The sequence below is a fragment of the Antrostomus carolinensis genome, unplaced genomic scaffold, assembly GCF_000700745.2.
Source record: "Antrostomus carolinensis isolate BGI_N321 unplaced genomic scaffold, ASM70074v2 scaffold1142, whole genome shotgun sequence".
Taxonomy (NCBI): Eukaryota; Metazoa; Chordata; class Aves; order Caprimulgiformes; family Caprimulgidae; genus Antrostomus; species Antrostomus carolinensis.
This window is the reverse complement of record NW_010301348.1, coordinates 1-14282: the sequence shown is the minus strand read 5'-3', so window position 1 is coordinate 14282 and position 14282 is coordinate 1. Positions and strand designations below refer to the sequence as shown.

The 14282-nt window shown below is 38.2% G+C and overlaps 1 protein-coding gene across 1 annotated transcript in view; it reads left to right on the top strand.

Moving 5' to 3' along the window:
* LOC104521414 (potassium voltage-gated channel subfamily KQT member 5) overlaps window positions 1–13841 on the top strand; it is a gene marked incomplete at both ends in the record, with an annotated part of 46902 nt that extends 33061 nt beyond the window's left edge. Inside the window, 2 exons of the mRNA XM_010163399.1 lie at window positions 5056–5164; window positions 13710–13841. Coding sequence (XP_010161701.1) covers window positions 5056–5164; window positions 13710–13841 — 241 coding nt within the window. The remainder of the gene's footprint in view (window positions 1–5055; window positions 5165–13709) is intronic.
* Between the last annotated feature and the right edge of the window lie 441 nt (window positions 13842–14282).

The window sequence follows — 14282 nt, the reverse complement described above, 5'->3', positions numbered from 1 at the left end:
TTCCAAATCAGTGCTTTTTTAACCAAGTTGACACAACACTGTGCTGTAACATGAATAACTGAGATTCATATGCAGACTATCAATTTCAGACACCTATTTATGTTTTGCCATATCTAAAAGGTGGGTACTCAGCCTCAGCAGAATGATTTAGATCAGCCACATGAGGAGCCCTACCTACCTGCTACAAAGTCAGAGTTAGATCTCAGTGCTTCTGAAGGCTTCCAAAAAACAAGTCAAAGGGTCTATGTTGGGATCACCATACCAATCACTACGTTAGGAGCACTTCCATAGGGCTATTCATAGTGTTGGCACTAGTTAGAAAAGGGAGATGTGCCTAAGAGGTGTGGGGGGGCTGTGAGTGGCTGTGTCTTGTTTGGCTGCCAGCTAAGTTGAACTATCACAGTCTTATTAATGCTGGACTGTCGTTGCAAGCATATGGCAGTTCCCAGAAAACAAATTAGAGTACAAAATCTTTTTGATTCTGTTCAACAGGCACATAATTACTTGAATGTTATTGACATTGAAAGCATGGAGCTATGAGGGTGATCAGAGTATTGTCACAGTTTTCCTGATGCCAAAGCATGTTATTAAACAAGAGAAAACACTACTAAGAAAGGACACATTATATTTACAGAAATAATAAATCAAGCCTTGTGCATAACTTTTACATAGAGACATATGAAATGCAGCTATAAACTCATAAATGTTTTACTGGTGACATAATGTTTCAGAACAGTGTAATTTTTAGCCCATTCATTTGGGGTGATCATAAATGACTGGCATTTGCAAGAAGAATGCATAAATACTGTGACAAACAGGGAGATATCAAGAAGATTTTAATGACTTGTGCATGCCTCTCTTCTATTTCTTGGTAATTGCTGATTTGCTGTGTGATTAAATCAAAGACTGCTCTTAAGGAAGAAAGAGGAAGAAATTAAGAAGTGTCAAAGACAAAACTTTAGCCCAAAGTAAACAATGTCAAACATCGTAAGATAACGGCAGATGCCTCATTGGTTGTGAAATAAACACTTTCCAGATTGACATTTAGGATCAAAACACATCCTGAATTGTAAAGATGCTGGTATTAGAAAAGGGGAGTTCTTTCTGGATTGTCAGACTGGCTGACACCCCTTCTCTCCATAGAGACTTGCAGGGGTATGTCTAAATCTGCATTAAGATTTGGCCATCATCAAGACCAGATTCATGAGCTGCCAGAGCAACAGACTTGAAAGGCCTGTTTAGCTGTTGGTATAGGTTCCTGGAGAGAAAGAAGGACCTGTGCTAACCCTGGGAAGGCCTGACAGAGCAGCTGGATTCATGTAGAGCAGCTGCTGCCTAAGATTGCCTGTGGAGCCCACTTGGACAGTGCACAGCCACTCCGATGGAGACCAGGAGATGTGGCTGAAGGGGTTGAGGAAGGACGAACAAGCAGATGTGTCCAGAGCTGGGCATGAGCTGGCACTGGAGGGTCTACCTGCCCCATTTAATGATGGGGAAGGCTCTCTATGAGAACAGGCACTAGCATGGAGTGAAGCTCATCAGAAGTCGTAGTTTAGCCCTGTCTGGGAACTGGCAGGAATTTTAACAGCTGGAGCTACTGAAGCAGCCAAACTGGTCCAAACATGGCCCCGACCTCGAGGATGAACTCAAGAAGGACAGAAGCAATACAAGTACATCTCACCTCATAACTATGTTGTACATAACATGAACTTCCACTGGAAAAATTCATCAGAATGTGAACTTTGATTTCAGGGAAGTGTTTAAACTGGATTTTTTTTTTTCCAAATAGTTACTATGCATTTCCCAAACGTTTTCCCAAATTTGCTCAGTATTATAAAGAAACATGAATGTTTCCCATATGAATCAAACAAGTGTTATAGCTTTTCACAATTTTTATTGACATGTGGTACTGAGTGCCTGCCATAACGAAGGAAATGCACGTCAGTGGGAATATTAGAAAGAGAAAAAAAAAAAAAAAGTAATTTATTAGGAGTGGTATCTCTTCTTAAAGCTGGCTTAAATTCATATGAATTTTCCAGCATCTGTCTAAAGATTTTACTGATTTTTGTATCCACATGTGAGCAATAGGGAATGCTATAATTGCACTACACTATTCTTAAAACAGTTATGCAAAGATATACAGGGTTAAGGGAGCATTTTTATTAATGACACTGTACTTGGCAAATGACCCAGGAACCATATCAGCGAGAGAACCATTCAGAAACATGTTTATTTTAAACTTTCAAGTTGGAGTCTCCTGTTTCACTGAGTTTACATGGTTGTAAATCTTGTGACCTTAGCAGAATTATTCCTAATTTATTATAGCATAACTGAGTAGATTCAAACCTTAGAGAGCCACCGGAAATAGCAGTGGCATAAAAAGGTCTGATTTTAGTATGGCACTTAGAAATGAGCTGGGAGATGTCAGCACTGGGAGAAGTAACTGGAGAGGTTGATCAGACATGACACCTGGAAATTTAGTGTCGTGGAACACTTAGCACTTTCTGAGATAGAGTTTTAGGTAGTGTATATAACTATCAAACTAATTACATAGTTCATTTTAGCTAATTACATTTTTGGACAGGAATTCAAATGTTAGTTAGGCAGGTTAGGTGGAGAGACACATATATATTATCTGTAAGATAAGCCAAGTCAGTAGCAAAGCTTGTGAAAGAGTGCAAGAAAAAAAGCATTTGTCATCATTGTAGGCACAACTTACAGTAATAGCATAGGAGAGATTTCAGTTTTGTATGAAAATTTCATTTTTACAGTGTTAAACTGAAAATTTTTTAAGGTTGCATTTAATTGTTTCATCTGTACTTGAAGACAATAACTTGGCTATAAACCATCTTTCTTCCTATATTAAGTTGATCTGTCAAAGGTAAAACTTCCTGCTCTTCAAAGCTACCGTAGATGTTCCTCATGGATGTTCCAGTTCAGCAACAGTCAAAAAGAAAATATATTCTTGAGGGTAATGAAATAGCCAGAGTCATCAAAATAAACTATTATGGACAAATATTAAATCTGTGAAGACAATAATGCAGCAATACCAGTTCCTGAAGATGCAGCCTTGTACGATGCTGTTTCTTCTAAAATAGCAATCCTATTAGATTTAAAACTTACCATAAAATTTCCAGGCACTTCTGACTGACAATATTTTTCAACTTTAATTTACAGTCTTTGTGAAAAAGGAACTTGCAAAAAATGTCCTGCATTTGTGTCTGATTGTGCTTCAAATTTGCTTACAGTAGAAGCCTCTGAAACTGTTTACTTGCAATGTTTCTGGATGACTAAGCCTATGTTTTAAATAACAGCATGAATGTAGGTAGGAACATAGGACTGGGAAGAAATCTCCATTACTGAGGGTTACTGAATTCCATCCTTTTTTCTCTATTTCATATGTCACTATTCCATTTTACACTCTCTTCTTTATGAAGCAGAGACACTTACATGTTGAAATACAGTGACCTTGAGTGAAATTCTTTGCCTGGGCACTTCGACTTTACGCAGGTGAAGAGAGATGGTTTGGGAGGAAAAAACATCTACTTTCAAGACAGGTTTCCTGTATTTCATGTGCCTTCAAGACATATATGACATAAGGGCATTCACTGACCCTGCCCTATTTGCTCTGTTCCCACTCCAGTGCATTTTAAGTTTGTAAAACTTCTTGGTGTGGTGGTTTGGGTGGATTCACACTTTTGGCTTGCACCTTGCAGCCAAACACAGCCTGCTCTATCACCCTCCCCGCCCCTAGGGAGTAGGAGAGGGAAATGGAAAGAAAAGGGCAAGGAAACTCACAGGTTGAGATAAAAACTATTTACTAATTAAAATAAAATGATAATGATAACAACAGTGATAACAGAATATACAAATGAGTGATACACAGTGCTCACTGCCCACTGCCCAATGCCTGGCCTGTGCCAGCCAGTGATCCCAGAGCCCAGACAGTCCCAAAACCAAAACCCTGGAAGAACAAGCCCAAGTGATGCCTGAGAGAATACCCCTGTCTTCCAGTCAGCCCTGGTTAATATACTGACATGACGTGATATGATATGGAATATTTCATTGGCACAACCAGATGCCAGTTTTGGGTTTTGCTATTCACTGCACTTCTCCCTCCCAGTCGTAATGCAGCTGTGAACCAGCCAAACACGATGGCCTTGAGCTCCAGCAGCAACTAATAACATTAGTACTTTTATCAACATTCCTCTCATAACAAGTTCTACACTGAAACCAAAATACAGCTATTCTAATTACTAAGAAAATTAACTCTATCCTAGCAAAACCAGGACACTTGGTCATGCATCAGTCCCTGTTTTCTTGTGCATTGAAGTACACTAGGCACTTCTAAGATTGCTAGTTCTCAAACAGTAACTGCAGAGGTGGCATTAGGAAAGGATAGAGGATCTGTTTTTTTCAGGCAAATAAATACAGTAACTTGGCCTAAGCTCCTATTGCAAAGGAAGGCTGCAATATCTATATAGGTATGAGGTTTAAGGTGGCAATTGATCCATGATGGATGTCATTCTCTATTCATTTCTGGCAAAAAGGTACTTCATTTATTTTCACCTGTAATAAAATGTTTTTCCACATTCCACAGCCTCCTTAGTAGATGAAATTGATCTTCTCCTTTTGACTTCAGTGTCAAGTTGATCCACAGTGGTAAAAAAAAATGACAATTTAATATCATTTCAGCATCTTTTGCTTCTGCCATTGCATCTGTTAGCTCACCACTTTTCCTTTAGACAGAGGATATGAGGAAAAACAGAGAGAGATCAGGAATAGACATACTGGCACTAAACTATTAATTTCTTCGAAAAACAAGAGGGTTTTCTTCCTTTCTAACTTTTACAATTTACACTGGGGACTACCCAGGCCTTTTATGACACAAGCAGAGACACAGACAAGTGCATCGTATAGTTTGTAAACTGATGAAGTTCTGTCTTATTTGATTTGTACTCCTTATTTTTCCAGAACCACTGTGTATGCAGTTCTAAAACACTAAGGAAGAGATTTTTAAATCCTGCTTTTTTAGTCTGCTCTTGTATTTTGCAGCTGACACCAGTCTTGGAACGGATGATGTTTATGACGATAAAGGGTGCCAGTGTGATGTGTCAGTAGAAGATCTTACCCCTGCTCTTAAAACTGTCATCAGAGCAATCAGGTGAGTAAAAAATACTAAATGAATAAATATCAGAGATCTCTTTGATTATGATACTAATTAACTGCATGTCAATTAATAAAATGGTAGTTAGTTGAATTTATTACGTGGCTATATTTGTTACATAACTAATGCTAGTATAGCTTATTTATGCTTCCTTTTCATCAGTATTGTATTTATAAGCTGAAATATTTTATGTGTTCTGTTATCAGCTTTTCAATGTCTAAAAATGTTATATGATTTGATTCAGAAAAGGAAGAGAGTAATGGATGCTGATTTCCACTATATTTCCTGTAATCCAAATTACTGTAATCCAGTTCGATGTAGTTTTACTGGATGTATATTACTTTGCCTGGAAAAGCTATTTCCTTTTAAAGTTTAGGTTTTTATTGCATTACTGTATTCCTGAAACTGTCTGACATATGACTTTTATTTCAACTTTCTTCTAGTAACAGCAGAATAATGACATTCATTCAATTGTGTAAAGCCTTGCTTGCCACTACCCATTGAATTAAATATAACCCAAATAATTTAAAACTAATAGTCCCCTTCTTTTCCAAGAAAGCAGCATTCAAACTTACAAAATTACCTGCACTGAAAGCTTAAATTTAGCATTTACCTTCCTGAGACAGCCAAGGCTCTTCATCTTCCTGAATATTTTGAAGTGCAAATCCTGACAGGCCAAACCCCCACCATAAAGAGTACATTGACAAGCAAGGAGGGCTCAGGCGTTCCCTCTCTGCTGACAGCAAACCTGAGGTTATTGCTGGGTGTCACTCCACTGGCTCTGCACCACAGTCACATCAGTGCCTGGCACCCTTCTTGCAGGCAGGCAGGCAGGCAGCAGCCACAGGGGATTTCTGCAAAACCCTATGAAAGATGATGTTTTCCTGCAGGGAGACTCTCACCTGAGTTCTCTCAGCACTATGGAAGAATGAACTCAAGCTCTTTATCAAATAATTTCGTACAGTGATAACCTACAGGCTACTTGTATTTTCTTCCCCTTTTTCCACTGATGGACAAGGAAGATAGAGAGTGAGTAAGGCTGTTTCTAATACTTTTCTACTAGCACAGACAGTTTGACAGATCATTTGCAGATGTCTGTTCCACCGTTTTTCCAACCTGCCTGGAAATGACCTCACAGGACGTGTCAGATACCAGGTCCATGTCCACAGCCACTGCAACTGGCAACTCAAATGTCACTGCTGAGAACCATCTCTTGTCAGAAATGTTTCAGCAGGAGACAGAAATAATGCTACACAGTGGACGCCCACCTACAAGGCAGACCTATTCCTTCGAATGGAAAATGCTCAAATTAGGAATACCTCAGCATAATTCCTTGGCTCTGGTGCCAAAGATCCTTGTCTGTGATGTTGCATTTTAAACAGAATGGTTGACTCTTGGCTCCAAGAGGATGTCGTCACTGTACTGGCAAGTGATACCAATGGTCATTTCATTCTTAATTCTGTCCAAATTCCTTAAAATCAACTTGACATTTTAATCCTAAATTCATGGAGCTTTTTTTCAAAGGCACCACTGGATTGTTCAATATATCACCTGCCGTTTTTCTTAGTTCTCTTGGTAATTATCAGCTCAAATGGAAAGTAACCAAATGTGAGGGACATAGTTGGCAAACTTTCTGCACAGTGCCATCCACAGAAATGTTCTAATAAGAAGAATAAAGATGCAACAGTTTGATTGTTTCAGACAGGCACGATTTAACTGATAGGAGTCAAGTTTTTAGATTACCTCCAGCTTTTTCTCTGCACACTTGGCTTGCCAAAAACCAACTCATTTCACCACTGAGACTGTGAATAACAATTCTGCATCTCCACTTGCTATCAATTAGCCACAAATCTCTCCCATCTCTCCCTGCAAATGGTGTTTCACTAGCTTGCAAGCAGCACATACATCTTGCTTCAGAAATAAAGCTTTGTTTGAGATCTGTAAAGCAGCAATATGCAATGAACTTCAGAGTTTTGTTAAATGCTATACCTTAATCTCTCAAAATCAAGAGACTGATAATTCAGTTCATCAGGTAGCTGATACTCCTCTTTCTGATTATTCAGAGTATCTGTTACCTGACTACACTGGGATCTATGCAAACATCTGAAGAAGGATCGGAGACACTATATAGTAACTGTAGAATTTCAAGATGATAACATCTGCCTATATGGAAACTTTGTGCCTCGTTTTGAAGTTTGTTTTTAGCAACGGCTTTGAATTGCAAAGGCAATGGGGGAGGGTGGAGGCTGTTTTTCCTTTCCTGCTGGCATACAGGAGCAGATGAAGACAGAAGGTACTTGAATAGCTTCATGAGGCACTGTTCAAAAGACCCCAAATGTAAGCACATAGAGTTGAATCCATTCTGGCTGCATCACCTTGAAAAACCACAATAAGGGAGAGTAATTACTTTTTCCTGCTGGGTATAATTTGTTTTGCACTGATACAAATGGTACTTCTCTTTTGAGGAAAAAATGAAATTAGCAAAATTAATTCATGCCTGTGGATTTACAGAGGTAGGCACTCTTAGTTTTGGAATCAGAAAGAACTGGGGGTTTTTTTCTGTGAAAAGAGCCTAGAATATGCTGGTTACTCTCAGGCTGGACAGCCTTGAAAGAGTAAAAGACAAAAACTGGTTTATTTATAATCTTTATTTAATAATCTTTCTTTTTTGTAATTTCAAAACATACTGCTTCAGTTTTGACCTTGCTTACTTACATTTTTCCCAAGACTACTTTATTCTTCAAAACAACTTTTTGATTTTAAACAAACAAATCTCTAAGCTTTCATTTTGAAAAGGTCAAAACAGGAGATGGAGAAAATAGTCCTTTCCTGGAAAAGTTCTTAATATATGGACCAGGTTGCCCAGAGAAGTTGTGGATGCCCCCTCCCAGGAAGTGTTCAACACCAGGTTGGATGAAGCTTTGAGCAACCTGGTCTAGTGGAAGGTGTCGCTGCTGATGGAAGGGGGGTTGGAACTAGATGATCTTTAAGGTCCCTTCCAACCCAAACCATTCTATGATTCTATATTGGCTTTTTACGAAAATAGGACTCCCAACCCATCCTACTGAAGACCCACCAGGCAGACCTGTCTGGTAACATGTCAAGCTGTCAGCCTCCTCTCAAAGTCCCCCAAGCTGAGTCTTCCACTGCCCATCTCTTATGGTGCCTTCTCCACCCCCCTTACTACAACCTCTCTGTCAGGAAAGATCAAGTGAGGCAATAGGGAAAGTAAGGAAAAACTGCTCAACACATTTGCACAATGTTGGGTGAGTAGGGAGCAGACAGGTAGTGTGGAGAAACGTGGTGTGCTCCACAGCATGCCTTGGGCCTGGCCAGCATCAGTCCTGCTCCTCCGTAGCCTCCAGCTGGGATCAGGGCATTGCACAAAGCAGTTCTTACCAGTGGTACACTAAGCCTTTGCACCAGCAGGTTTTGTAGCACCACTCAACCAGCCCTAGTCTTGTCATGAACAAAAAGCCATTAATATCCTTCAGAGTTCCTGGAGACTAACAAAAAACATTGCATTTTCCAGGTCTCTCTGTTAGTTCACAATGATGAATGTATATAAAAAAGAAGAAAAAGAAGATGAGGATAACTTGTTGGCAATATCTCTGATCATTTTTCATAGCAAGAGGCACTAAAGTCTGTAATACTCTCCACAATGGAAATGATGGAATTATTTTACTATTTATGGAATACAAAATTAGATTTGAGAAGCATAAATAAATATGCAACAAGAAATAACTGCAATAGCAGGAAGATGAACTTGCTGACCGAAGAGGTCTTTCCTCTCTTTAACTCTAGTGATTACATAGATACATTTTCATTTGTTGTTAATAAGAAATAATAACAATAAACGTAGCTAAACATAATGAAATTTGAGAATTCTTGAGCTGATAAGCTGTATGGTTGAATAGTCATACATATTTAATAGCCAAAGAAGGAAAATATAATTTACCATTTATGTTCAGTCTTTGAAATGTTTCTGTTACACCTATAAAATCTGTTTTCAGCAGCCATTAGGAATTTGTTCAATGGTGGTGTTTCAGAGGCCTCTATTTCTTTTAAGTCTCAACACATTGTATGTTTTCTGCCCAGATGGTCTTTAGAGTCTAGGCAAGGCCCTTAGATGTGTCTTTTGTTATGACAGCCTAGTGTTTGGAAGAAAACAATATCTCTGGCTCCTGGGATGGGTTAGTACAGGTCAAGACCCAAGAGAGGCAGCAATATTGACCCACTCACCCCACACATCATGGAACTACCTCTCAGCCACCTTTGTCTGTTGGCCTCTCTGTATTGGATCCTGATCTCTTCTGCACATTGCAGTTTACCAGGAAGAAGGGTTATTTGGCAAGCTAAGGATAGAGAGACAAAGGAACCAGCACAACTAGATCTCTGTGCACCTGCTTTCCTGATGCAGCAAGAGAGCAAACAACCCATAAGCACCTCATCTAGCTATGGGTAAAACCTGTCTTTTAATCCTTATGGCAGGAACCATGTGTGAGTTTACCTGAATCCCAGTAGAATGAAGCTCCATTTCTTCCCAAGATAGTAGCAAGACTGACAAGACACAGGTTTAAAAAAAATAGCATGGGTACGACAGGGCTGCACAGAGGATGAGAGATGTTCTGACTCAGTGCCAGTCTCAGTAAAGCGCACTAATGACAAGCAGAATAGCTTTTAATACTGGATGTGGCAACATGAATGGAAATTAAATGCAACAAATGCCAGGAAAGAGATGCAACCTGCACATTCAGAAGACACTGTAATTCTAGCTCAGTGCTGATCCTTCATTTGACAAGAGTTAAATGAAATGGATGCTGCTTGTGGCTGCTAGGGGTCAATAAGATAAAAGTTGGTATTTGACCTGCAACTTTCTACAAATTACCAGGCCATGTAAAGATTAGTGGGACATGTGGTTTAGACATTAACTATAGACAAAGCACTTTCATATATTAAACACAAAAGTTTGGTTTTTTTCCTGCTCTCCTCTGGATGCATCACTGAAATAGGATAGTTTTTATGGCAAATGCTCACCAGAAAATTCTCACACTTGTGACTCAAATACATTTACAACATGCGTATTGTCTTACCACATTAGATTTGAATTTTAAAATACCACCTCGCTATGCAGCATACAGTGATTTAAAAATACAAATAATGTTTTTAAAAATCATGAAGACTACACTCTTTGTTCTTTTGGGTTAATTCTTGCTTTCAGTCACTGCTGTTTGGTCAGTACTAGCAGTTCAGTACTGCCAGTGGCGACTCAGTTTAGTTTATGATGAGTCTTGTTTGCCCCCTCGTGGTATAACTAGAAACGACACACCGAGCCGCAGTTTGCTCTCTTCCTTTTTTGTGTCAAGGGTTGGTGCCTCAGATACTTGGGGTATGAATCACTTTGTGCTCATTCTCCCTTTTTCATACCGGTAGGTTATCCACCTGTGCCCACATAACTGAACCCTTCATTTTTGTCACACAGGAACATGCCTGAATAGGCAACTGTTTATTCTAGAAGCATGAATGAAGGAAGCTCAAAGGGTTTTTTTTGTTCACAATTCAGCTACTACCTTTGAATATGCTCTATATAGTTGTAATAATCTCTCAGGATGGGTGTTCAAGCCTTTCAAGTTCAATTACATAGTTATTTCAAGATATAGAAAGAGAATTGAATTTTTTAAATTAACAGCAAATAACTGTAGAGAATCAACTAAATTTAATAACTGAAAAGCAGTTGCTAGGCTCCATCACTGAAAAAAAAAATCACGTCTTGGGTTTCTTAATTAACTTTCAGGCTTTTAAAACGCCAGTCTTCTCCAACACTTCGATTTTTTTTTCATAGTTTTTGTAAAATTTTATATATTCAAAGCAAAAAAAAAAATAAGCAACATGGGTCTGTTCCAAACCCTGATGAAGTTAATCAAGATGGCAGCACGTGAGCTAATACTGAAACCAGAAATACTAGAGTTACATCTCACTGGTAGAGCCATGATGCTTTTGGTCCTGTGTTTGACTTATGAACATTATGAACAAACTGTCTTGGCAACCAGAAAACTTGTTACAAAGCTGCAAAGCAGTAATGAAAACTTTTGTGCACACTGATTAAGAAGCTTCTATGGCTGTTAATAAAAATTAGTCTTCTGTCTCTTCTCTTGTAAAATCACCCAGTTGTGGTAAATTCAGTTGTCTTCAATTATGCTATTAATCCTCTGGCTCCACTTTTCTAATAGAGTTTCATATTTTTACTTTATCAAGACCGTGAAGTAAAAAATTGTGACCACCAAAACAGAGAGAATAATAACAAAAGAATGATAGGTTCTTGTGTGTCAGCTACATCATTTATTCTTCGTAACTTCAAAAAAGAACTAGATTCCAGGAGGTTGTCTGCACTGCCAGACTATTATGAACAGAACATCTTGGCATCATTTGACAGCTAAAAGGAAAAAAAAAAAAAAAAAAATGTATTCCAGCTTCAGAGGCCATCAGATAACAAAAGACACCGAAAGCCATTAGTCTGTAGAAGTGGCTGACAATGGAAAAGAGGAAAGTGCATCATCTGACATATTTAAAACTTCATGAAGATCAGTCCTGAACTGTCAAGGTGATGGACTACTCCTAGCAGGCCTTTTCCATTTTTAATTCCTATAATCAGAATAATACTTCAAGCTTTATACCAGTGACAAGCGATCTCATTTTTAACTGGAAGTTGCCAGAATGGGAAATATCAACAACCTAAGCACTGTGGGAAAAGGCTGATGTTATTTCGAAGAACATTTATGTATGATACAGAAAACAGTAGAGGATCTCTATATACTATTAATCTGACTCTACATACCTATTACTATAATGTCTCTCCTAACTATAAAAGGTACAGATACCCTGAATTCCACTAAAACACTACTGATCTATTTTTATCACAAAGTAAATGCCATGTTTTGGTTTTTGTTATCATTCTCAGAATCACAGAATGGTAGGGGTTGGAAGGGACCTCGAAAGATCATCTAGTCCAACCCCCCTGCCAAAGCAGGTTCACCTGGAACAGGTTGCACAGGAAAGTGTCCAGGCGGGTTTTGAACATCTCCAGAGATGGAGACTCCACAGCCTCTCTGGGCAGCCTGTTCCAGTGCTCATAGTCTTACAGCTGCTAAATACATACAATAATAAACAAAGAGGGAATACATTAGCATTAAATATTGGGATCTGGAATAGGATACCAATTTATTGTCTCTGCTTTTTTAATTGCAATAGATAGCAAATATCAGCAGTTTGGCCCTAACGGGGATTCCTAAGCCCTGTAACACAGACCAGAATGGCAGACACATCTGATCCCTCCTTGGCTTCTCTTCCAGTTATTTCATGGATCTCTCTTCCGCAGTTCTCATGTAAACCAAGGAGACTACTGCAGGTTTTACCACCTGACCTGGAAAATTGGCTCATTGCCATTGACTTTCCAAATTTGTCATTTCTATTATTTAAAATTTGCAATTTAATATCAAGCTTTTCATTCTAAGAAGAGCTACTCAGTGGACATCATCTATTCCTATAAGCATCACAGGAACTTGTGCAAGTCTCACATAAAAAACACAGGCCATTCATCAATTTTGGATATTTACTGTTATCTGATACTTACTATTCTGCAGCAATATTCAAGGAAAAAAATCACCAGTGCTAATGAAACAGTAATTCCCATAGATTTCAATATGAAACAATCATGAGAACTTTTCTTTAGCCTGCAAAGCTTGATCTTAAGTCAGCAAAATAAATTAAAAACAAATACTTAGGCCTGAATGTTAATTAAAAATAAAAATTGATGAAAAAGTAAATTCAATTTTTTAAAAAAAATTGTAGAATCATAGAATAATTTTGGTTAGAAAAGACCTTTAAGATCATCAAGTCCAACTGTTAACCTAACACCACCAAGTCCACCACTAAACCATGTCACTAAGCACCACATCTACTCGTCTTTTAAAGATGTGCAGGGATGGTGACACCATCTCTTCCCTGGGCAGCCTGTTCCAATGGTTGACAACCCTTTCAGTGAAGAAATTTTTCCTACTATCCAATCTAAACTTCCCCTCGTGCAACTTGAAGCCATTTCCTCTTGTCTTATTGCTTCTTACTTGGGAGAAGAGACCAAATGGAAAGCAAAGAACTTTACATGAGCACCAGAAAAAGAATGCTATTACTTATGCTATTATTTATTGATTTTTTTTTTAGAGAAATCTTTCCTCTAACATGGACAGACATAGCTTAAGCACAAATGTAGCTTACATGATATCTCAATCAAGTCAGAGGGACTAACCTAAATTAACTCTATCCTAGCAAAACCAGGACATTTACATAACAATTCAAAGGGATAGCTACAACACATTTCTACTTACACATTTGTACTTATAAAAACAATTTTGTAAAGGGAAAAGTTCACTTGCACAAGCTGTATTGAAAATATCTTCCTTTTAAAAATTAGCTGTCAAATTTTGTCAGTGAAATGTATTGTTTCACAACTGTTGAAGATTAATCTGTGAAATGCTTTTCCTCACAGAATCATGAAATTTCATGTTGCAAAGAGAAAGTTTAAGGAAACACTTCGTCCATATGATGTCAAAGATGTCATTGAACAGTATTCAGCAGGTCATCTGGACATGTTATGCAGGATTAAGAGTCTTCAGTCCCGGTAAGGAAAGAATAATTTCTGCATCTTCTTATGTCATTCATTGCATAATGAATATTGGTAACATTTAACATTCCTGTGTTATATTTGGACACAAATTGCCATCCATGTTTCAGCCCAGCCTCTCTTTCTGTGAACACAGTTGAGACAGAAATTACATGGTGAGTGAAAACAAACAAAACTCCATATATCTAAGTTGTCCCCAGAAGGAAGTCTGAACAACAGAAAAGGTAATCCTCTATCTGTAACATCCATTCATAAACAAGGAATTTAGTCAGGAGGTTGCCAAAAGGATGAGGTCAACATTGAGAACTGCCTTTCACCCACTCTAGACTTCCTCTTTTCACATAAAAGAAATCAGGAACTACTGGTAATGTAGTATTTATGTAATTTTTATGTTCTAGATTCCCGGCAATAATAAAATAAAATAAAATAAAATAAAAT